This window comes from Pogona vitticeps, chromosome 6 (assembly GCF_051106095.1).
Source record: "Pogona vitticeps strain Pit_001003342236 chromosome 6, PviZW2.1, whole genome shotgun sequence".
In the NCBI taxonomy this organism is placed as follows: domain Eukaryota; kingdom Metazoa; phylum Chordata; class Lepidosauria; order Squamata; family Agamidae; genus Pogona; species Pogona vitticeps.
Genome location: NC_135788.1, coordinates 33906045 through 33932471, shown reverse-complemented (window position 1 = coordinate 33932471; position 26427 = coordinate 33906045). Strand labels below are relative to the sequence as shown.

Below are 26427 nucleotides of genomic sequence, written 5' to 3'. Positions count from 1 at the left end.
AACTACATCAGCACAATAGATCCAAAATTCTAAAGAGCAGAATATATTCACAATGCTTAGTTAGTTAGTTAGTTAGTTAGTTAGTTAGTTAGTTAGTTAGTTAGTTAGTTAGTTAGTTAGTTAGTTAGTTAGGCATCCTTCAGTCTTGAAAGACTATGGTGACGTGCTCTGTATGGAGGACTTGGAACAGCATCTGGTGTGGCTGAGGAGGCCAGTTCGAAAGTGACAATCCCTTCCACACTGAAGACAAATCCAATCTATCCCCTGTCCACAATGCATTATTTCATCAAATCTTGTATCAGTTGACACAGTGCAGTAACTTTCAAATAAATGCAAATGTGAAAATAATTTTCACAGACTGTAATAATACGTATTAACCTTATACTCCACCTGGAATGTGTTGAAAGATGGGAATATAATCAAAGCTTTAGGTAAATAAATACAGTACTTGGAGTAGATATTTACAGCTGTGTACCTTAGTGTTAAATTTGCAACCTTGCAGGTGAGCTGGAATAAAGGTCTTCCTGGACGAACAATTTATAATGCAGTGTTTTGTGCAGATGATATTTATTTGATGCAGGACATTCATGGCCATTTCTTCAGGTTTCTTCAAGTGACATCCTGTTTTCAAAGCACATAAACGAAAATGTGTGGGTAGGAAAGTGACATTTTGTCACCAGACTGCACTGCTGCTGTATGTTCTATAGAATATCACAATGACACCTATTTTGATAATGCATGTAATGTAAATGCGAGCAGTAATACCCACTAACTAATCAGTGGTTTACAATGATTTCAGAATAATTAAATATACAGTAATAAAATGCTACAGTAATGCTACAAAATACACTGGAGGATGCAGAAAAATAAAATGAAGGATGATATAAGGACATGTAGAAGTAACAGTGAGGAGAGATTTAATTTAGATAAACTCCAATCTGTGCAACTAGGGAATACTAATTCTAGGGTAAAGGAACAGGAACAAGATTATTTATTAACAACCCGCAGAGATCTATGAAGGTTAACAATAAAAAGATGAAGTAGTTGGAATATGTATACCATATTTTTAATAAATAAGAAAGTGCATGTGATTTATCTTTGAAAATACTGTATAAACTAAAAGTCAGTGTGTGTCCTTAAAGCTTCAGTGGGGTTTTCACTTTTCATCTTTGCATCTGTACACTCAATAGACAACAAAGAAAATTCAACAGGGTTTATTAAAACATGCAGAGAGGAAGAAGACAACAAGCTAGGACTCAAGGAAACTATAATCCCAGTCTACAGTACAGACCGTGCTCCACCTTTATGAGTCTGCTGTTCCCAGGCTCTGTCCATCAGTGAGGCTTCAGTCTCTCAAGGAGCCTCAGTTCTCTTGGCTGAGCTCAGAGATTCACGCCAGTTATACAAGGTCCTTCCTCCCAGCACTGACCTCCAAAGAGAGGGGCGGTATGACTACACAGAGGACAGGTGTGATTGGATTCTCCCTCTGGTGCTTGGAGTTTCTTCATCGATTGGGGTGGGTGTTCTAGGGCCTTCTTTCCCCACCAATGTTTACCCCATGTGAGTCAGAATCATTTCCTTTCCTCTGACCTCTCTTCGCCTTTCTCTCTTTCCCTCCAATAGGGAGGTCATGGGGGTGGTTTGCATTCAGTGTGGCTGCCTCACCTTTGGGCATTCAGAACTGCACCCATGCACCTCACTTCTCCTCTGTAGATGTGTAGTTCCACTCCCCCATGTCTCCTTCAGAGCTCCTCAGCCCAATGATTACTGGACCTTTCTTGGGTGTCCCCCCCATTCCTCCTCCCCAGTGGGTTCAGCTTCTCTCTTCACCTCCTTGCCTTCCTGGACTATCTCTGTCTGAAGGGATTTTTTTCATCCTCTTCTTGGACAGTCCTGCCTGCCACCTTCCTCAGGAATGGAGGTTTTAATTCCTTCCTCTGTCTTCAGGGTCTCTGGACTCTCCCTTTCTCCCCTGTTTTATCCTTTGCTTCAGGGTTGGGGAGAGTTCTTCCCTTGTAGCCAGAGTATCTAGTCTTCCCTCCTCTTTTTCCTGTGTTAATTCTACACCCCCTGTCTGCAGGGCTCTCTTTATATCTTTCACCCATCAGGGTAAAATTGGGTGAGGTCCTTGGGTCCCTGGTCAGAGTGTGATGGCGCAACAGGGGCCCCCTTGTCTCTGTCTTTTTTCAGTTAGACAAATTCTTCCCTGTGTGATTTCCCCTTTCGTTTGTACATAATATTTTTAACCAGTGCTGATTTTAATTAGGAAAGAAAAAAAATTATATCATTTTGACAGTTTGTTTCAGGAGAACTAAAAGATTCATGAGGAGATTTCTGGAACTTTTTTCTTAAATGCAGACATTTATGCACATCAGAGTATAGTAGCAGACTTTTAAAACTCATTTGCATATATTCATCGTAATGCACATCACAGTAAATAAAGTAGCGTTGCAATCTTAAACATGTTTCCTAGAGAATAAGCTTCACTGAACAAATTGGGACCTAGTGTTGAGAAAAACAACACACTTAGTCTTGCTCTGGTAAGATTTTTAATTTCACAGTTGTTTTAAAAGTCAAATGTTTATGTACATGTACCCACACTTGAGAGTTGCTTAATAAGCACGATTGTCAGGTTGCATCAGTAGGCTTGGGAGGGAAGAAAGGAAGGCCATTGTCTCTTAAAGTTTCTTTATTCTAAAAAACACACATATCATGCCACTAGCAGGCTGCCTAGAAAAGGAACTGTGCAATTAAGGAAGGGGTTTTTGTTCTTATAGAAACAAAGACTACTGTGTAATAATAAGATACCATTGAGTCGATTCTGAATCGCAGTGTCCCTTTCCAGGATTTTTGTTGTTGTTTTTAGGCATGAATACTCAGAAGTATTTAGGTTTCCTACTCTTTCCTTCTTTGGGGGGGTGTTATGAGATTGTGCAGCTTACCCAAGGCTGCACAAACTGGCCTTTCTCCAGGGACACACCATAGGGAATCAAACTCATAATTAGCTACTTAACTCACTGAGCTATATGGCTAGTTAACCTCTGGATAGCTTTTATGAAAATTTTCACACCATTCAAAATTACAAATTCTGCCTGAAAAAGCATTGTAAATGTTTTTCAAAATTATTTTAATTACCTGTGAAAGAGTAGACAAAAGGCTTGTGCCACTTTCTGGTTTTGGCATCAGAATGAATTACTCTTTACTCAATTTAAGCTTAAGTTTTAAAGTCCTACTTATGTTTAAAAAAGGAAATAGAACAATACTCTACATAAGGGCTTGCTCCTTCCTTCCTTCCTTCCTTCCTTCCTTTCCCTTTCTGCCTGTAGAGGAACTCCGGGTGGTTTACAAATGATTTAAAAACACAAATATTTAAAAAATCACAAAATAATTCGCACAATAAAACAATTAAACATTTTAATTATTAAAAGGTACTAAATATACCCCTTTAAAGCAATTTTTTAAAAAAAAAATGTTGAAAAGGTTAAAAAGAACACACATCTCCCCTGAAAATCCCTTCCTCAGCAGCGGTTTACATGTTGAAAGCCAGCCTGAAAAGAAAGATTTTGGATTATTATATTTCAGTCACATCTAATCAAATCCGCACAGAGGATAACTTTTATCATAACATTAATATTGTTGGAGCAGCTAATATTATGTATTTCTTCACTGCAGTAAAATGTTATTCTGTATGAATATGAGATGACACTATGCCTTATTATTTCTTAGCTGCAAAGCCCAAAGAAATCTGAATTCATTCTTTGCCATTGTTATGGGTCTTAACACTGCATCTGTAAGCCGGCTTTCACAGACATGGGAGGTAATATGAATATTTTATTCTCGCTTTTAGTTGGTCTAGAATGCTTGCTTTTGTAATTCTGATGACAGAACCATGGAGCTGTGGAGTTTGGAGGGCTCCAAGGATCATCTTGTTCAACCTCTTTAGAAGGAAGACATCCACAGCTGGAATATCCAACTGTCCAGCCTTTGTGTAAAACCCACCAAAAAAGAGTCCACCTCCTTCTAAGATGGTCTCTTCCAATGGCTCATAGATTTTATCATCAGGAAAATCTTCCTAATAATTAGTTGAGATCTCATTTCTTGTAATTTAAATCCATGAATTTGAGTTGTACCACAGGAGCAGAAAACAAGCTTGCTCCATCTTTTGCATGGCTGTCCTTCAAGTAATTAGCAATAGCAGTTATAATAATAGACAGCAGTAGACATATCTCCCTTTGTCTCCTGAAGCACATCTAAAGCTCTAAGGGTATTATACTACTCATGTAGTGCAAATACAATGCTTTAAAAACACACTTCAGGACAGTTCATAAGCTAAGTGGTACTGATAGAAGTGATAGTGGAGAGAATGAATATGAACTGGGCGTGGGGTGGGGAATCTCAGAAGCTGAAAGGTTTTACATTATTCTTAAACATTACCCATAAGGAATAGTTCTAGTGCTGTGGACAAGAAGGAACTGCCAGAGAAGGACTTGTTGATTTTATTTTTTGTTTGACTTGTGTGAATTGCTGAAAAAAATATTAAATGCTTTTCTGCATACTTTGAATGGGCAGCATTATTTGTTTGTTTGTTTGTTTGTTTATTTTCTGTACCACAGAGAATTCCTGGGAAGTTTAAGAAGCTCTTCACTGAACTTGAAAGTTTGACGGTAAGTAGGCAGTCTGATGAAAAGGTTTTCATTCCATAGTTATATTCTCATATTGCTGAATTGAAACATAATTATACACAGCTGGGATATACTGGCTTCTAACACTCTTTAAATAATCTCAACCTGCATGTGTGTGTGATACCCTAGAAGTGAATGAATGCACCTTTAGTTGCTTCATTCAAATTGCTGTTCTTCAAGAGCCTATTGATTTTTTCTTCATTCCTTTCATTACAATCAAATTGTTTTTGGCAGGACCCTTCTCTGAATCACAAAGCCTATAGGGATGCATTCAAGAAAATGAAGTCTCCGAAAATACCTTTCATGCCTTTACTCCTTAAAGGTAATACTGTTTGTTCATACTAACTCTTTAAAACATGAAACATTCACTCACTCACTCACTCACTCACTCACTCACTTATTTATTTATTTATTTGGATCTCTATACTGCCCATCTAGAACATGTCTACTCTGGGCAGTTTACACAAAATACAAAAACCAAACCTTCTTGAAGACATGATTCTTGTTCATAGAATTCAAAGTGAATAATTTGATCAAAAGCAATGCTTGCATCAATACATAATTTCCCCAGTTGTATATTTATCTTGCCTAATACATGAAATGGTTGTATTCAGCAGAAAAGGTCTCCTTAAAGCAGAATATCACATTATTATATACACCATATTGTTAGGCAGCTAATACTGATAGGTTTTATGCTCTTTTTTGTTTCTATTTGGTGGTCTTATGATTTTATTATGCTGTCTTCATGTCCTCTAACGTACTGTTATAGTCTATGTTTTCTTCAATCTCACCTGATCCTAGTTTCCACAGGCTGTGCTTATATGATGGGGCTATTAATAGGAGTGCCTATGCCACTTCTTTTCATATCTAAATCAGTTTTTTTAAAAATAAAAAGGTATCAGAGAGCGATCTGGGAGTGCTTCAGCTAACCAAGGTAGCTAATTCTGGTACAGACAGACCAACAGTCTGATGCAGAGGAAATGTTGGTCAGTAGTAGAATACATTTGTGTGGGAAAGGTTCTAGGTTTAATCCCTGATAGCCATTACCCTTCAATGCAGACAAGATGAGTTATTATGTAAATCAGAGATCCCCAACCTTCTCCGGTCCGCAGACTGGCTGGGGAAGGTGGGGCACCACCCGCGCTCATGCGCATGTGCGAACAAGCACACACTCTCGCACGGGCACACGTGCCCCTGTGCACATGCACAAACGGTGGCGCAGCACTTGTCTGAGTGCTTGTGTGCATGTGCAAATGGTGGTGCGGTGGTCTCATGGGTGTCCTGGAGTGCACGTGCATCCGCAAACAGGCTGTGCGGGGGTGAGTGTGTGCGGGGGGCATGTAAAAATGCAAGGGGATAAATAGGTACTACCTTGGTGGGAAGGTAACGATGTTCCATGTCTTGTCGTGCTGGCCACGTGACCACGGTAACTGTCTATGGACAAACGCTGGCTCTACGGCTTGGAAACGGGGATGAGCACTGCGCCTTAGAGTCGGACAGGACTGGACATTTGTCAAGGGGAACCTTTATCTTTACCTATCTAAATAAGGCATCATAAGACAACCTTGATATAAAGTGAAAGGAAAAGAAAAATAACACTGAAGAACAAGGTAAAGTACCATTGGGTTGAGGCACCGAAAATAGGTACACATCGTATTATCATAGCAGACATTATTAAAGGAAAATAGAAGTATTGGATTTGGCATTTAAACCCATAGGTGTCATTGATTTAAGTTTAGGTATCAAAAAAGGGTTATTTGTATAAATTTCTTTGAAGTGATGTACTGTATTGATATGGAGTGGCTTTTAGATGTCTCACAACCAAAAAGTCTCAATGACTGGTGAGCAATGGTGGATTATAATATGTTTAGTAAGAGTCATTAACTGCTAGCTTTGTAGACATCTTGAATAGTGTCCACAGTGCCCTGTTAAAAGTAAGATGTTATTATTATTATTTTTTTAAAAAATAGTGTAGACATTTTGTCAGACAAGTTATGAGTTCACTAAGGGGGCTCCATCACAGTCTTGCACCTCCTGTACTACATGTTGGTGTTTTAAAACTGTTTGATGTAGTACAACAAATGGGTGTGTGTATTCCATGACCAAAAAAAACCTGCTGCTCTCAGAAGTCTGATGTGGATCAAATAATGAGTGCAGACTTATCCTATTAGCCATGCTTCTGAATGCCACTTTTACATGTTTAGGAACTCCCCTGTGAATTTGTTCTTGAGTTCATTTCCCAAAACAGTCAGCAGGTATAATTAACATCCAGTGTAATTAAGCCAGTAGCATTGTCCTATAGCAACATTCAAAACTAATTGTAACAACTGTTAATCATAGCCACGTTGCTAGTTTCATTTCCCAGATTGCCCAGCTAGCATGACTTTAGAAAAGTAGCTTTTCCAAGTGCCAGTACAGTATTGCTATAGCTAAGGATTGCTCATCAGGTGTTCTGAGGCTCATAGGAGGTTTTTGTATTGTTGTTTTTTTTGCAGTCATGTATAATTAGAATAGATCCGAATGCACTACGCATGGCATGAGCAGTGTGACAAACCTCTCATGGGGAGAGTTTCATGGTAGCAGCCCTAGATAGGAATAAACCTGGTGTGAACTTCTTCTGCATGATTAGTTTGATTTAAACCATTTAGAAATGTTGAGAGCCTCCACTGTGCAGAAATGGTTTTCAGTTCATTTTTTGCAACGTACCTCTGTATTCTGAAGTAGCTCTAGGTACAGGAAGCATACTAACAATTTCTGGATCCTCCTTTATTTATTGTATTTATATGGCCAAGATAAGTACATGAGCAGACAGCTAGAAAAAGCTGCTATTACCTCCATAGGTAGTGCTGAATTTTTTAAAATTATTCTAGATCATGCTTCATCTCTGTGTAAAATAGCTTTAAGCATTGTTTATAGCACCTTACTTTTTATCAGAGTGGATTTGATATAAATCAAATTGATTTAAATCACAATGTATAACTTAAAATTGATTTTTAAAAATAATAAATTTTGTATTCACCCTGCCTTTTATCCTTTCATCATCATTATTTTATCTCTCCCCACCCCCTTGGTGGCTGCTCCCACCCCCCCAAAAAAAAAACTCCTAAAAAAACCCTGTAAGATTATTATATTACATGCCTATTGAATATGACATGGCACTTCATAGCCAAGATTATTTATTTCTGTCTGTGTATCTGTAATTCACAAATAGTACTAAATTGCAAAGTAAAACAAAGATTGTAACTCAGAAGCAAAATCATGTCAGTCATTTGGGTCTATTATTAGAGAGTCCATTGCACAGTTTAGCAGTCCTGAGTGGGTAGTTCAGTGAACCAGGGATGAGGAGAAGATAAATTAACACTTCCTCAGTATAAATAAGTAATACAGATGTTCAGTGGAAATTTGGAATAATCCCGTTATTAACTGAGGCGAAAGTATCTAGGCAACTATGCTCTCTTTGAAGTAATTGAATTTCTGCAGCAAATCTTGTTGTTTTACAGACGCACTTTTTTTGGCTGCTTTTTCACATGTTCAATAAAACAGTTTCACTCTTACACAGTAGCTCAGATGCAATTTTCTGCCTCACTGGATTTATCTAGGCTTAGAGTTGTTGGCTGCAAAGCAAATTTCTTTCCCTTTTTCATCCTGCCCCCCATCCTGCCTTTCACTTTAACAAGCAAGTAAAAAATAACCTGCCCAACCTTTTCAGTAAAAAGCTTTCTTTATCAGCACTGACAGTAGCATTTTTGCCTTCTTCGATTGTTTCAGTGATGAGGCAAGGAATAGCAGTTTATAATATGCATTGCAATAGAGGTCTATAATGTGCAGCACTGCCCCTGGTTCTAGGACTAGAGGGAACCTGTAACATTGTGGAAGGAGAGGAAAGTGAGCAGGAATCAGCACATCTGTTTGGCATGGCCAGCTGCGAAAGAATTTGGGAAAGAAAGCTTTCTTTTTTTTAAGTCAGAGTGTGACGTGGCATCGGTTTATCAGGCTCACACCGGGAAGCAGAAGGAGATTAAAGAGAAGAAAGGGGGGAATTAAGGTAGCCTCTTGGTGTAAGAGATCATTGTAATACATTTGGACACAGGGTTTTTTATTTTTTTAGGAAAGAGGTACAGTACTTGCAATGCTTTCAGTCCACTTCTGTTTGTTTTTGGCTTTTGAGTCTGAATGTAGAGGTAAGCTGGCTGGCTGCATGATAGAATGAACAGGTTGATTGATAGGTGAGTGTTGGGTGGGTGACAGTTCTGACAATTAAGGGCAGAGAGAAGAATATGCCTGCATAAAATTTTTATTATATGGCTGCTTTTACCCAAGTGGGAGGAGGGGACAGGATAGATAAAGTGTGAATGAATGTTTAGTTAGAGCATTAGGATTATGAACGTTAGATGGTTAGGACCGTGGCCTTGCATCAGAGAGAGGATTTGGAAGTTTGTTAGGATAAGGTTTAGATAGGATTAGGTATGTGATCAGACAGACTTTAACTTAGATAAAACAGTAGATTAAATATCTGTAACATGAATATTACTGTTATTCTAATCCATACTAGTTAATCTATCATAAAAATAAAAACACCTTTTGTTTTGTACAAGTCCTTTTTTAAGGAGAAAGGTGGGGTAAAACATTTTAAATAAATAAATAAATAAATAACCATCTCTTTATTTCCTAGTGGCTGTTATCAGGTAATAAAGACCTACTGGCTGTTTGATCATAGCTCAGCAAATGGAGAGAAGAAGGAAGAAAATGTATAACTTTTAAAAAGTATTCTAATTTGAGAACCAGTGGTGGCAGCATTATCAAAGAGTTAAGAGTCCTAACAAAAGTCTGAAGTAAAAATCTTCCACAGGGCCCAGAAGTCCCAGATTTTTAGGCAACACTGTTAAGAAGCAAAATTATAAATCTGGTTGTGCAGGAGAAAGTACGGATCCATGAACAGCACCTTCTGTGTTTTACTGTTGTAAAGTGCCAACCCAGCAGAGGGACACTTGAGGATATCACAGCAAAAGCATCAAAGTTTTTATCATGACACGGAACCAGAAGCATGGTAGCATGAAATGTTATAGCAGTGTTTAGAGCCTGGGGAAGTTACTTTGGGGCTGCAGCTACTGGAATATCCCTGCCATTCAGCTCCCAGAATTACTAAGCTTTCATGAACATAGATCATGGTGGCTGGAGATTTCACAGAGCTAGCTGTACAGTGGTGCCCCGCTTGACAATTATCCCGCTCCATGACGAATCCGCTTTACGATAGGGCAGTGGTTCTTAACCTTTGTTACTCACGTGTTTTTGAACTGCAACTCCCAGAAACCTCAGCCAGCAGAGCTGATGGTGAAGGCTTCTGGGAGTTGCAGTCCAAGAACATCTGAGTAACAAAGGTTAAGAACCAGTGCAATAGGGTTTTCAAAATGATGTTTCAAAGGGCAATTTTCGCTTCACGACGATTGGTTCCCTGCTTCAGGAACCGATTCTTTGCATTACGACGATCTAAAAACAGCTGATCATCGGGTTTCAAAATGGCCACCCGCTGTGCAAAATGGCTCCCCGCTGTGTTTAGGACGGATTCCTCGCTTAACAGGCACTGGTAAATGGCCGCCCTATGGAGGATCTTCACTGGACGATGAGGTATTTAGCCCATTAGAACGCATTAGCCAGTTTTTAATGCATTCTAATGGGTTTTTTTATTTTTGCTTGACGACGATTTCGTTGTACAGCGATTTTGCTGGAGTGGATTATCGTCGTCAAGCGAGGCACCACTGTAGTTTTAAAATCTTTCTAGCTCTGGATATGATCTCATGATGCTTGTTACTTATTAGCTAAGCTGACCATTTAGAGAAAGGAATGTCAACTAGAGGTGGGGTATTCGTATACGAATATCCCCGCACAGGTAGAAATAACTCATGATTTCGCCGCTGCCACCGGCTCTGCAGAGCCTTCCTACCATGCTGTTCTCTGCAATGGATTAGACACTCTCCGACCTAGCAGAGAGGCTTGCCATCCCGCCTCCTGCCAGGACTGGGTAATCGATTGCGGACAAAGGAGCAATAGGAAGCCACCGCGGAGCCGGTGGCAGTGGTGAAATTGCGAGTGGACAGTCTAGTCCCATGGAGCCAGACCCTCATTATTTGAACCTATATGAATACGAGTACCCCCATCTTTAATGGCAACTCTTATATGTCACTACTCCTTTTTGCTTTTGAATTGAGAAACAACAGCATAAGTGACTTCACTCAGTGAACATGATTTTGCCCAGAGGCTTTCACTAGCTGATCTCTTGTCTTGAGTAAAGCCCTAGCTAAACCTCCATCCTTTGCCTGCACTCTAACTATATTTTGGCTTTTGTGGCTCTTCCAGTTCCAAAGCTAAAAGTGGTGTGGCTTTTCCACATACAGCATGGATGAAGAAGCAATCTTGCTTTGGAGTGAGTTTTGTAAGGCAATAATATGCACTGCTTAATTAAAATCAGGACAGAGGTGTTTTTCAGTCCTGGAACGTGTGTGTGTTCATCTTTAACAGAATCGTTGAGGAGGGCTTGAAATGCAATCGCAGACGTTTATGAATTGTGAAGTTCAGTATGAAATCCTTAACAAGTGATGTCTTAATGTACATCTTATATATATTCTTAGAAAACTGAAGAGTGTATAATTACATATGGCAAATTTAATATCTGTCACCATGTAATGCCACAGAGTACAGTAGAAGAAAATAAATGATAAAAATATTTCGGTCTTTTCTTTTTTAGATGTAACATTTATACATGAAGGAAATAAAACTTTTCTGGACAACCTTGTCAACTTTGAAAAGCTGGTAGGTAACATTTCCCATTATGAATGTAATATATTATTAGGGTGGAAAACTATTACTACATTATAGCCCCTTGTCCTTCCTTTCTTACTCCTATAAAACTGTTTATTCTCTCCTGTTAACATCATAGTATAGCTCCCGTTTGGTTTAGTCTTCCATTGAGTTAGCCCAATATTTATTTTACATTTTATTTATTTATTTATTTGTTTGTTTGTGTGTTTGTTTGTTTGATTTATATCCCGCCCATCTGGTATATTCTATCACTCCATCAGTATGATCATGAATATTAACCAAATGATTAGACTCACATAGCATCTATTGTATTCTCGAAGGCTTTCATGGCTGGGATTCAATGGTTGTTGTAGTTTTTTCAGGCTGTTTGGCTGTGTTCTGGAGGTTTTTCTTCCTAACGCTTCACCAGTCTCTGTGGCCACCATCTTCAGAGAACAAAAGTTAGAACTTTGTCTGTCTTCTGGTGTAGTGTATGGGATGGTTGAGCATTTGTAGCTGTGGGATCGGCTTTTTGTCCTTTTCAGGAGATTGGGTGATTATTGTGATCAGGTGTTTTTTGTTATGGGTGTATTGTTGTGAGAGATTATCTATCACTGTGATCGGTGGGTGTTGTTAGCTAGTCTTTTGTGTGCAGTGATTGCCAGTCCTTGTGGCTGGGTAGAGTTTGTTGACCTTTTTGCAGGCTGTATTTTTCAGTGCTGGGAGCCAGGCTTTGTTGAGTTTTAGACTTCCTTCTTTTTTGTTGAAGCTGTGCTGATATTTGTGGATTTCCATGGCTTCCCTGTGTAGTCTAATATAAGAATTGCTGGTGTTGTCCAGTACTTCTGTGTTTTTAAATAGGATTTCATGTCCAGCTTGTTTCAGGGCATGTTTAGCTACAGTGGTACCTCGCAAGACGATTACCCCTCAAAACGACGAATCCGCATGACAACGAGGTTTGTGACCACCATTTTGCTTCGCAAAACAGTGATTCCTATGGGGGAATTTTGCTGGACGATGATTTGGTCCGTGCTTCATGGACCGTTTTTTTCGCAAGATGACGATTTTTGCAGCTGATTGTCGGCTTCACAAAATGGCTTCCCTAGGGGTGATCTTTGCAAAACAAGTGTTTTCGGGCCTGTTTTTCGCAAGACAGCGATTTAAAACAGCTGATTGGCGCTCGCAGAGCGGCTTCCCTATGGGTGATTTTCGCTGGACAATGACGATTTTTCCCCATTGGAATGCATTAAACGGGTTTCAGTGCATTCCAATGGGGAAACACTTTTTCCAAGACAATGTTTTCACAAGACAGCGATTTTAATGGCATGAATTAACATCGTCTTGCGGGGCATCACTGTACTACCAATTTTTCTGGTTGTTTTCATCTGCAGTGTCTTTCATGTTAATTGATTCTGGTGTAGATGCTTCATTTTGTGATTCCAATATATACCTGGCCTCAACTGCAAGGTATCCGGTATATTCCTGCAGTGGTGAGGGGGTCCCTTCTGTCCTTTGCTAAATACTGTTTCCAGATTGTGTTTCTTCAAAAGGTTCCCCATGCGGCCTATGACCCCTTTGATGTATGACAGAAATACTTTATTTTTGGGTGGCTGTTTTTCCTCTTCAGTTTGGTGTTGTTTTTTTCTTGGTTTGATGGCTCTTGTGATTTCATTCTTGGAATAGCCATTTGCCTGTAGGGCCCAATTCAAATGGTTGGGTTCAGTGCTGAGAAATTGAGCTTCACAATTATGATTCGCACGGTCTACCAGTGTTTTGAATATGCCTCTCTTTTTTTGTGGGTGGTGATTGGAGTTATTGTGTAGGTACCGGTCTGTGTGGATGAATTTTCTGAAGACCTTGTGTCCCAATAGGAGGTCAGGTTTGTATATGATGAAGACATCAAAGAAAGGGAGTTGACCCTCTATTTCGTTTTCCATGGTGAATTGTACATTTGGGTGGATGCTATTGAGATGGTTTAGAAATTCTTTTAGTTTTTCTTCACTGGGGCTCCAAATTGCGAAGGTGTAATCCACATATCGGAACCAGACTGTGGGTGCGAAGGGTGCCAAAGCCAGAGCCTATTTTTCAAAATGTTCCATGTAGAAGTTTGCTAGAACCGGGCTGAGGGGGCTCCCCATGGTCATTCCATCTGTCTGTTCATTAGAAATCATTATCCCACTGAAAGTAGCTGTTCGTTAGGCAGTGTTGGAAAAGGGCCATGATGTCTTCTGGAAAGATCTGAATGAGTGTCAGAGTGTCCTTTATTGGTACCTTGGTGAATAGGGATACTATGTCGAAGCTGATCAGTCTGTCCCTGGGGTTGAGTTTTAGGGTGCTGAACGTGGTTATGAAACGTCCAGAGTCTTTGATGTAGGATGAGGTTTGTCCAATGTGTGTTTGTAGGTGGGTGGCTAAGTGTTTTGCTAATTCATATGTTGGGGAGCTGATGGCAGTTACAGTGGGCCTGAGTGGGATTGAGTCTTTGTGGATTTTGGGGAATCCATATAGTCTTGATGGGAGAGCTTCTGTCTTGCAGATTCATTGAAGGATGTTGGGGTGCAGAGAGGAACTCCTGATCAGCATGTTTGTTTGTTTTGTGACTTTGTTGGTTGGGTCCCGTTTCAGTTTTCTGTAGGTGGTGGGGTCTAGAAGTTCCCTGATTTTGTCCTTGTATTCTTCTGTTTGCATGATTACTGTGGTGTTGCCTTTGTCTGCTGGCAGAATGATGACGTCAGAATCTGAGTTTAGGGACTTGATTGCATTTCTCATCTTTCTTGTTATGTTGCTGTTCGGGGGTTTTGCTTTTCATAGGATCCTTTTCACTTCACCTCTTATTTCTTCTGCTTTTTCTTCCGGAAGATGGTATATGGCTGATTCCTATTTCTTTTTGTTTTCCTCTCCAGTGAAGTAACTCTTCATTCTTTATTTTGTCATTCCATGGGTTGGGAAAGATTCTTCTGTGTATGCAAATTTCAAGTTTTATGCCAAGTGTCTCAACTAATCCTCTCTAGAAATTCTGCATTTAATATGTCAGCCTCAGCAGATCATGTTGAACTACAACTCCTTTTACTCTAACCACTGCCTGATGGCTAGTAGTTTAGGATGATGGGATATGTAATCTATATTCCTAGTTATTAACATTATCAGTTATGCTTTTTAAATAATTAAATTGTTTGTATGGATTTTACTGAGTTTATTGTTTTATTCTTTCAGCTACTGTTTGTATTGTATTTGCTGTTGTAAGCCACTTTGATATTTAAATGAAAACAATATAGCAATTCCATAAAATAAAATAAAATAAAATAGGCCAACAGCAATAACTGGGGATAGCACCATAATAAGATATGTATAAAAAGCTACTTTATATGTTAATTTGACATACTTTAAGAGAAATACGAGAATGTGAATATGGCTTTGTGCACAATACTCAAGTGCATTAGGTTGGGGAAGGCCTTTTTATGTAGCATTGTCTTCACATTTCTTCTTATATAAAGGCATGACACTAAATCTTGTTTTGAGACTTAGAAAAATATGAATCTTTTAAATTAATAAAGCACCACTTCTGAGTGCTGTATGTTAGAAAATCCTGGGAGGATTTGGAATCTGCTTGACAGCACATAATAATAATAATTATTAAATTAAAGTCTTCCTTACCAAATTCATTTCACTTTGACCTTGAGTGCCAGTTATCCCTGTTGCTTCTATTTTATTTTATTTTAGAATATTTCTATACCATTTTTCATTTAAAAATACCAAAGTGGCTTACAAATAGTAAATACAATAAGACTAGTAGCTAATACAATACAATAAAACTGGTAAAACACGTTCAAACAATTCATTTTTAAAAGGAGCATAACTAATAGATTAACAATTAGGAAAATAATTAGGAAAATCGCCTTATAAACACATAGACCTTCAACTTTTTGATATGTTTTATTAGTTTTCCCATCAATATTATTTAATTTTTTCACTGCTAGATCTAGAGGTACTGCCACTTCTGCCATTAATCAGAAAGCCTCTTGGTTTTTTTTTGTTTTTTGAGTTGGGGGAATTAGTAGGGCTAAGGGGTGGCAAACTTAGCATGAAATATGGAGCATGTTCCCAGACACATCCCAACTCTGGACATCCTCTGTCGGCTAGGATATCTTCTGTGGGCTAGGATATAGCAAGAGTGAAAACTGAATTAGAAGCACAGTTTTGCAGTCTGGCCCCTGGCTAGTAAAGGTGAGAGCCCTGAAACCCTGAATCATTTGAAGAACACATTAGTATTTTTGTAACTGGCCTCATTTTGGGGAGGGTGGGGATCTAAATTGGACTTAGGAAAAAGTAGACAGATAGACTCAGTGGAGCAATCTATTCAATAGATCTTGGAGGCTGTTAGGCAGCTAAGAACCATATTTTCAGAGAGGTCGCCTAGAATAGTAGCTACCATTCCTTCTGCTATAGTTAGAAACAACACAGCTGGATATTACTGTAAATTTTAACATTCTAAATTCCCAACTGATTAATTATATTGTAGCCTATGTATCAGGACATAAGAAGATGCCAAAGAACCATACTGGATCAGCCCAAAGGCATTTCTAGTTCCACATTCTGTTTATACAGTTTCCTTGATTGGAAAGCAAAACTTTGTGAAACGTGGTTGGAACCATTTTGTTATAATAATTATTACTTTCAGTAAACTACATAGCTTAAAACAGCTTTATGACAGCTTTTTGAAGGAGAATTAAAGGTGGACAATTTCACTTGCATTGAATCAGAAAAGAGAGAAGAGCTACAGCATAAGACAGTGCGATGTATATATGTGGTACAGTGGTTAAGCTGCAGTACTGCAGTCAAGCCTCTGTTCATTACTTGAGTTTGATCCTGATAGGTTCAGGTAGCCAGCCTTCCATTCTTCCAGGGTCAGTAAAAGAGAACTCAGCTCTCTTGGGGGTGGAAGTGTTCTTGCATAATTACAGTGGTGCCCCGCTTGACGCTTAGCCCGCATGATGTCAAAATCACTTTACGATGAGTTTTTTGCAATCGCTATTGTGATCGCAAAATGATGGTTCCAATGGGTTTTTTTCGCTTGACATTGATTAGGAGCCTGCTTCGCAAACCGTTTGTTCGCTAAACGATGATTTTTCCAGCTCCGCAAAATGGCTTCCCTTCATAAAATGGCTTCCCTCCCTTCTCAAAATGGCTGCTTTCTGGACCCCTGCTTCGGAAGACAGCAGTTTTAAACAGCTGATTGGTGGTTCTCTATGGGCAATATTCGCTGGACGATGAGGTATTTCCCCATTGGAACGCATTGACCGGTTTTCAATGCATTCCAATGGTGTTTTTTTTCTTGCTTGACAACGATATCGCTTAGCAGCAATTTTCCTGGAACGGATTATCGTCATCAAGCGGGGCACCACTGTATGTTGTAAATTGTCCAGAGAGTGCTTTGAACACAATGGAGCAGTATAATAGTTGAAATGATAAGCAAATAATGATAAATATGTTACTTATACATTCCATAAATTATTTTAACAATATTTTTTTAAAGTTTAAAAGATTTATAGAAATTAGGGATCTCATTTCAGCCTTACCAATAGAATATGTTACAGTTGCCAAGTAGAAGATTACATGTAAAATGAAAATCTCATAAAGTGTGCTGCTTATTGGATCTGGGGTTGAGGTTTGTATTTATACTTATTTGACAGAATATTCACAAAGAGTGATAAGTAAGGCAGCAGTTCCTCCCCACACACATACACTTTATGTTACTATATATCCATAGCTAATTACAGATAGGTTGTGTCAGCTTAGTTATTCTGCACATTTAAGTTGTTAGGGTTTTTTGGTCCAGTTGATTGTGTTCTTTGTTTAGATTGCAACTGTGATCAAGTAATAATGCAGAAAAGCATTATAGACTGGAGTAAATCGATACAATTTCATTGATTTATGTTAGTTCAGATCAACCTAGGATCTGAGTGTACATGTGCAGTAAAATTGAAACATTCTTCCCTGCATCCTAATCGGCGGAGTGCAGCCATCTGTGACCTATATCAGCTAAGAAAAGAACAACATATGAAGGAAATATCCTCCCCCCCCCCCCCCGGTAACTATTTATATTAAGCCATTGCCATTTCTAAACCATACTGGATAGAATGTTTTCTCTGACTAAGAATTCTTCAGCCTTGAATTGCTGTTTTCTGTTCCACATTAGCTAAAAATATAGTTCATCCAAATGCCATTTTCTTTTCAGGAGACATTTGAAGAATAGATTGTTAGTTACTGTCCAAAATAATACTTGTACATCTATATTTTATCTTCGCAGCACATGATTGCAGACACAGTCCGATCATTGAGACACTGCAGGCGGAACCAGTTTGGTGAGTAAACTACTCCTATGATTATTATTACTTTTTAGCCTAACTTTTGAGAAAGTATAAGAAGATTTCTTCTAGGTTGGTCAAAGCAACCTGCAGTGTATTTTACCTAAAGCACCAGAAAGGCTTACAGCAGGCAACTTAAAGATTATCATGTATTGTGCTATCAGCTGAGCATAAATCCATCAGACAAATGGTATTCTTTATATATTCTTTATATCGTGGCGCAGTGGTTAAAACGCTGTACTGCAGCTAAAACTGTGCTCACGACCTGGGGTTCAAATCCCAGGTAGCCGGCTCAAGGTTGACTCAGCCTTCCATCCTTCCGAGGTCGGTAAAATGAGTACCCAGCTTGCTGGGGGGGGCAATGTGTAGCCTGTATAATTAAATTGTAAACCGCCCGGAGAGTGCTTGTAGCGCTATGGGGCGGTATATAAGTCCAATAAATAAATAAAATAAAATAAATTCTTTATATAGAGAGACACAGAGGAGGAAATGTAAGAGACTGAATATATCTGAGATTTATAAACCAGTTTTAGGTGGTTTTTATCACTGTGGAATCACTTCTGTCATAGATACTTCATTAAAAAAAAATAAAAGTGGGGCCCCTATTCTGAGGGGGCTACATTACCCCCACCCACTGGGGGATCTATTCTGCCACCACAGCCAAGAAGAGAAGCTTAGGAGAGCCTGTATATTGTACATCTCTATAACAGATTAATGTGGAAGTCGATGTAGCTGAAGATAAAGAGCCTGTACAGTTTTGGACTCTGTAGATTTGATTGCACTTTAGGTATGAGTTTAGAAATGGTGGTGGAATCTGCAAAACAGCTGGTTACTAATTCATCTGTTCTCAAAACTTTAGGAAATGAAGTGCCCCAAAAAGAGCATCAGGAGCTGAAACCCTACGTTCACCACTTGCATATCATCGATAACCAGCAGATGTTATTTGAGCTTTCTCATAGGATAGAGCCTCGTGTGTAAGTGCACGCAGACTCCCATAACTGCAGCACTTTCAGTTGAGTGAATGTTTATGCCGAGCATGTTGCTTCCCTGGGAGAGGGATGATTTACTGAGTTTTATCAGTAGTTCATGCCACAACATACATGGGTATCTCATGCAAAGCAAGAAGAGTTGTTCGACGCAGCGGTCCAGCATGAAGAAATGCCAAGTGCATTCAACTGCAGAGCAAAGAAGAGAGGAAAATGCACGTTCATGTTCAACCATCTGTCTTCCGTGACAATAATAAACCTTGGTCCACAGTAGATTTCAATCCAGATTCTGTCAGTGTTAAACTGAAGCAAATTGCTGAGTATGAAGGAACGTCTGAGCAAGCAGTACTGTGTGAGGAAGATGCTGATCACTTGCCAGATAGAGATGTACACTCTCTTACTGTTAGATGCCAAAAGTATCAATTGGTGCCAAAAACAGATAACGGGGCAGTGGGATGGTACTGAACAATTTTCTGTTGGGAACATGTGCCAGCCACCTGATGCATAACAATAACAACTTATTAGAGATCAACTTAGAAATAGAATTTAAACAAATAGTACAGTAATACCGTACAGCAGCTGGTTATTTATTTTAGTGTCCATTACACTTCAGAATGAGCTCCATAACCTATAACAAACTTCATGTTATAGTTAGTGATAACGTGTGCAATTCTTCTACGCTGGATTAAAAAGTAGAGTGCACTGTCCTTTCAGTGTTTCTCATAGCTAATATTAAACCTTAGAATCAGTTTGGGTGTCTTGCTACTCCCTCAGTTACTCTAATCTAAATATCTTATTTCATATTGGGAGCCAGTGTAGTGTATTGGATAAAATACTGGGCTAGCATTCAGGAAACGTGGGTTCATATCCCTGCTTGGCCATGGAAGCTCACTGGGAGTGGGTGGGAATGGTAAAACCACTCATTTAGTATCTCACTTACTTCAGAAATCCTACTAGAGTTACCATAAGTCAGAATTGACTTGGCAAACATAACATATTTCTACTTCATTTTATGTACCTGTAGATACTTTTGCAGATCACATCTGCTGATGTCCAAACTGAACATTATGACATATGAATGCAGTATCTTTTATTCCTTAGTTGCTATTCGATGAGGTAACTGTTATCGTTACCTTTAGCTAGCTTCCAGTTATTGGAAAGCAGTAGCTTAATAGATACACAAGATTGTGTCTGAGAGACAGTTGCAGCCCACATGCATAGATGCCCATGAAGGAGAAAGGGACAAATTACTTTTAGGCTTTGGTTTCAAAAAAGCAAAGTGTCTGTACCTGAGGAGCTTTCAATTCTGATTATACTCCCCACCTTCACCTTGAGATTATGCATTAAAAGAAGCCTTGGAACTAGGTTTTTATAAAAGTTCTATGATGGGCATCAAGAGAGTTAACATATGTTTAAAAAACAACAACACCCTAGACTTTCCAGCATTACTTCATGAAGCAACAGAGTGTCTGGTGGCTCATAACTAAGAAATTTTACCTGACATAAGTGTTCATGGACTGCAGCCTACTTTGTCAGATGCATTGGCCAGAATAAAAGAGAAATATGATGCAAAGTGATGCATTGCACTGTGGAAATCTATTTATATGCAGCTATGAACAAAAAAAAATGCTTTGTTGTGACAGTATCACTGCTTTGTGATACTATGTTGGACAGGAGATGCTGTGAGTAGAAAAGTGAGTCTACTAAAGCCTCTGGACTGTGCTTCTGTTTCTTTGTGGCTGCTAAGACATAATCGTTCAGGAATTTATTTATTTGCACAAATTGCTTCCCAGGGGACTGACTCCTATTCAAAGAAATATAAAATCAGCTTTAAATAGTAGGGTTTTGCTTATAATGGGTTGAAGATTCCTTCCAATATTTCTTGGCTTCCCTAGTATGAAAACTATGAAAATACTGTACAGATACAATGTAAAGCAAGCATATCTTCCAGAAATTATCTGTTTGTACTTGTTATAATATATTTCATTACTTCTCTGAACAACTTTTTTTACCCAGTATAAAAAGGAGGAAATTAGCCACAAGTTAAATTAAATATTTAAGGGGTTGCACTTAAGCCAGATATTTCGGAATACAAATGGAGCTTTCTCTTACATTTTCCTTATAGCAGCTTAGCTTATTAACAGAGAAAAAAAAGACATGATGGTAGCATGTCTGTTTGGCAGGGGAGAAAAAAAATCAGGAATTCTGCCCACAAACGTAACACAACCAACAACCAACCCACTTTTTGGCATCGTAGCTACTGTAAACAACCCCATTTAAAAACAGTGTGGAGTTTAAATATTGCAGAAGAAATGATTATAAGACAGAGAATTGAAGAGCTGGAAAAGACCCAAAAGGTCACTGAGTCAAATCCCCTGCCAAAGCAGGAAACCCACAGCTAACACATTCCTTAAATACAGCCACCTCTGCTTAATATTTCACAATGAAGGAGAGTCTACCATCTACTGAGATAGTCCACTATTGTCAAACAGCACTTTAACCATCAAGGAACTGTTCCTAATATTTAGTCAAAATCTTCTTTTTCACAATTTGAATCCATTGCTTTGGGTTCTACTGTTTGGAGCAACAGAAAACAAGTTTGCTCCATTGTTTTATATGACAGTGAACTGAAATATTTGAAGGTGGTTATCCGGTACCCTCTCAGTTTTCTCTTATCCGGACTAAACAAACTCAACTCCCTCACCTGCTCTTCACAGGGCTTGGTTTCCAGGCCTTTTATCATCTTGTTTGCCCTCCTCAACCTCCAGGCCTACTTCAGACCACTTAGGCAGGGGAGAACCAGGAGGTGATTGCTTTAACAGCATGAGCCACTTTGTAAGAAATTTGTTTGTAAGAGATAGGGTTTAAAACAACAACATAAAAATAAACTGTTCCCAAACCTGTAGTTTTCCTCCACAAAGTATGTCTGGCCATTTATTACTACTGCTATTATTTTTTAACTATTCATCTTCCACTGAAGCTCAAGCACCATTTGCTCTGTCATGGAGATAAATGATCTGGGCAATTGGCATCTGCAGTGAAGATTAATAGATACAATAATGGGAAGATATTAATTCTGATTTTCACCCGAGAATGCTGCCTTGCCCGTGCATGTATGTTAACTGGTACATGTTTGCTGGTAAAATGTGTGGTTTCTCTCACAGTTATGACTAGCTGTGACGCAATTACTTTTGTCCTTTCATGGCCAGGCAATAATGCAGCTATGGTTTTCCTGTTAGCTGTTGTTCTGAAATCTATTCGTCCATATGTTGCTTATTCTTGAACATGCTGAAATTCAAAGGTTGGGACAAGGATTCTTTGGGATCTGACGGCTGTGTGTATAGTGCCAGTACACCAGCAAAGATCCCCATTTTGAAAAGCTAGCTTACATGAGGAAGTTCTGGATACCTCCTTGCACAAGAGCTCTAGAAATCAAACTCCTCACACTGCATCTGTTGCATAAAGGATTCCTCTCAACAGGATCCGGGATAATTTTCAATTACTTTCAAAATTTGTATTAGCTTTGGCTAATTCCATAAAGGCAGTTCTATGATTTTGTAAACTAACGAATAGCATTAAAAATAATCCCATGGCCTCTTGACCCAATTATCTTATGATAGCAGAAATGCATTATTTATAACTTCAATTTGGCTCAGCATATGTGAGACATTATGATGGCTGACAGGCATCTGGATAACTTAAGGTCTCTGTTCAAATTAGGGAAATAGCATAACAGTTCTAACACAATGAGTTTGGGAAATATTATGCAACAGTGTTTGTACCATTAAAAATATTAATGTTGATTCACAGAGTTTTACTGTCATAAAGAAGACCATTGTCCTCAATTGTTGTCTTACTGCTAAACAACCAAATGATAGGGCTTCTTTGGAAGTGTATTCAGACTGTGTTCTGTTAAACAATTTTATCTTGAGGATTGAGCTCAGGAAAGCCAGTTCTACTGGTTTGCAGCAGAAGCCAGCTGTGTAGAGTACTGATTGGCTAGTGCTTATGACTGTTAATGAGTCCACCTCTCCTTCATTTCTGGAACAATTTTATAACTTTTAAAAATTGTGGCTTTATAATTTGTCAAATGAATGTTCAGATCTATTAATGCATGTGTGGAATGAAAATAAAGGGAAGGTTGGACTATCCTCTAAAAGCATGAGAAGAGAGTTAAGACTAATGGCTGAACTAATATCCAAGTAGCTGATCTGTACCCCTGTCTTTTGTGTTTTGAAGCCAGGAGACCAGTGGAAGAAAAAGCAATTGTTAAGTCTCCTTGGCTTCAGTAGAGAAATTGATATGCATGTTTTACTCTCCAATTAAAAATGGTGGGACTTAACGCTGCAGTCCTATGCACATGTCTAGGAGTAAGGTCCATTGGATATAATGGAACTTCTATCTTGGTAAACACAGGATTGCGCTGGAATTTGACTGGATTATGGTTGATCTTGAAGAGCTGACCTTTAATTGCTGTATGACAGCAATTAGAGCAACGGGGAGATGAACAGATTGTTTGCAGCACTATTTTCATGTCCAGTCACTTTATCAAGTTAACATGTGCTGGACCCTAGTGAGCAAAGGGAAATGCTTCAGTTGAATAATGAAAAATGTTGGGCTGTAAAAATGCAAGCAAAGTAAAATGTAAATATTAATCTTTTTAGCAGAGTTAAATTACTATTTATTTGCATAGCCTATTTATTGCGTTCTTACACTACTAGATACTGGGGCATTGTCAACAAACAGGGGAAAGACTATTTGTCTTGTCCATTCTGGTCTCTCTGGAGTGCCAGCATGCTGTCAACTTGCATTAAGAGTAACACAACAGATTGCCCACACCAAGGTTATTTGCCTAACTTCTCAGGGACCACACTGCATATTTATCCACCATTATTAGAACTAGTATATATAAAATGCTTTGATTTACTGGAAACATGGTTGCCAATGTATTCCTTTACATATTTCATGCTTGTTGGCCTCTGTATATATCATTGTGTTGTGTATTTATGAGCGCTAGTAAGCAATAATTTATATGTTAAAATGGCCAAGCAATACGAAAGTAAAACTTGTAAAAGCAAGTGTAATGTTTGAACTTTTTTAAATATTGCTTTTCAAAATACAAACCATATTAATAAAATCTGCCTGTGAGTTTGTGTTAATCATTCTTTCTTAAGGACATGAAGCGCTGAAGCCTTTTCTTTTAGAGTAGTGATGTACAAATATTTCTTATTGGGGTTTTTTGGATTGCAGTTCTTATGATCCCTCACCATTGACTGATCCTAATTTGGAGTGTAATCTTGAGTTGTAAATCTTGTATTCGAATTTCATCATAGCCACAAATTCCCTCGATGACCTTAGACAAGTCTGCACTTAGGTTTATGAGCATGAATTATACTAGCTTGCCCGACTGTGGGTCACTGGATAGATTTCAGTTAGGGAAACTCTCCAGTATGGAGTACCCTCTGTGATGTAGGGGGAAAAGTGATCGACTAAGATGCAGGAGGCCTTGGTTCAAATTCCCACTCAGACATGGAAACTCACACGGGTGTGGAACTGGTAAAACCATTCCTTAAATATTTCACCTTGAAAGACCTATTAGGGTCACTACAGTATAACTTGTTTCTGACTTGATGACACATATCAAAGGAAAATATATTCTCCAGAGTAAGATTATGTTTAGACATTCAAACTGAACTGTATTTAAGTACCCAACTCATCTGATCTGTTATGTGCTGGTGTGCACATACGTGCATGTAACCCCAGGCTACATCATCCTTCACACTAGAATCCTTCCCTACAGCAGATCTCCATGCACAGACACCCATCCCAAAACTGGCTCTAAAACACTGAGAAATCCTCAGTTTTGGGGGCAGGATGTAAGGCTGTAAGAGAAGACAAAGGGGAGGGTGTGCCATTGTTAGATCGGTTCAAGGCAGGTCCAGGGATGTACTGTATACATGTGCATACACACAAAGAGAATGGCCATTTGTGTAGAGACCATGGATGTTTTGTTGGGAACCGCTGTTTTACACTGCTACATAGTATTCTAACAAATATGTAAAACAGAATAATGAGCAGCCATATTGATTAGCCATGTCCTATCATCACTTGACCTTATCATAAATGCTTCCTTCTACATCAGCCTTTCACTTTCCTGGCTAACAGGTGGGGGTTTTCTGGGGCGGGGGAGCTAGGTGTGATACCTCCTTTCTGCACTCATGCTCCATCTGTTAAATGTCTGATTCCCCTCGCCCCTCCCCCAATGTTAGATTCTAGCCTACATAGGTACTGATACTGGCTTTATTTTCCTAGTGATATCCCACAGCACGTTCAAATTTTCATTTCAATCACACACAGCATCAAGGATCTTCTAGAGCAGTCCTGGATTTTCCCTTGAGCAAGACACAGGTTTTTGTTTGAACCATCTGTGGTCCATTGTACTCCTCTGACTTCATATATGATTGGAATCCAACAATTTGACTTGGTGTAAGGTTGCTTCCCATGTTCCAAGTAAGTAGGATGGCAAAGCTGTAATCCATTGCCCCTTCCATGTAAAATACAGTGTAAGTATGTCACCATACCATTCTTAACATACCTGATTTTGTTAAGATTTCAGAAGTTAAGCACCATCAGGTTTGCTGCTAAGGCGCACAAGGGTTAGAGCTAGAAAAGAATGTATTCGCGAAGGCTTTCATGGCCAGGATCTAATGGTTGTTGTGGGAGTTTTCAGGCTCTTTGGCCGTGTTCTGAAGGTTGTTCTTCCTAATGTTTCACCAGTCTTTGTGGCTGGCAGTCTCAGTTGCTGGCCACAGAGACAGGCGAAACGTTAGGAAGAACAATCTTCAGAACATGGCCAAAGAGCCCAAAAAACCCACAACAACCACTAGAAAAGAATCCTGCTTTTAGTGACAGAAGATGGCCTGGCTTTCTGGGAGCTGTAGTCCACAAACACCTGGGTTACCCAAGGCTGGGAACCACTGGGTTATCGGGACCAGGGATAGATAGACAAGGCAGCTTCCTGTGCTCCCAACAGAATCAAATATCCTGTATAAAATATAATACCAGATGGACTATTTTTCTGTTTGGAAAATCTTACAATGACCACCTTTTTTAATCAAATTTGCAGATGATACTACACTAGTAGGACTTATCTCTGGGGATGATGAGTCTGCGTATCGGGACGAGGTATTACAGCTATCCCGCTGGTGCAAAAAAAATAATCTTTTATTTAACATCCAAAAAACCAAGGAATTCATAGTGGACTATAGGAAAAAAAGAGCAGACATTCAGCCACTGTATATAGATGGAGTTTGTGTGGAACAGGTGGTTGAATGTAAGTTTCTTGGGACTATCATAACAAATGACCTGACTTGGAGTGCAAACACCGCTGCGTTAATCAGGAAGGCACAACAACGGTTGTATTTTCTAAGGATTCTTAGAAAGCAACAATTGACTGAGAGTTTGTTAATCACCTTCTATCGGAGTTCGATTGAGAGCATATTATCCTACTGTCTCTGTGTATGGTTCACGAGCTGCACAGTGGCAGAGAAAAAGGCAATTCAAGGGGTGATCAAGACGGCCCAAAACATCATTGGCTGT

The 26427-nt window shown here is 39.0% G+C and overlaps 1 protein-coding gene across 1 annotated transcript in view; it reads left to right on the top strand.

Moving 5' to 3' along the window:
* Positions 1-23976, top strand: part of RAPGEF5 (Rap guanine nucleotide exchange factor 5) — a 173321-nt gene extending 149345 nt beyond the window's left edge. The window contains exons 21-26 of the mRNA XM_020781222.3: positions 3727-3817; positions 4614-4664; positions 4917-5004; positions 11425-11489; positions 17785-17839; positions 18702-23976. Coding sequence (XP_020636881.3) covers positions 3727-3817; positions 4614-4664; positions 4917-5004; positions 11425-11489; positions 17785-17839; positions 18702-18820 — 469 coding nt within the window. The 3' untranslated portion in view covers positions 18821-23976. The remainder of the gene's footprint in view (positions 1-3726; positions 3818-4613; positions 4665-4916; positions 5005-11424; positions 11490-17784; positions 17840-18701) is intronic.
* The last annotated feature ends 2451 nt before the right edge of the window (positions 23977-26427 follow it).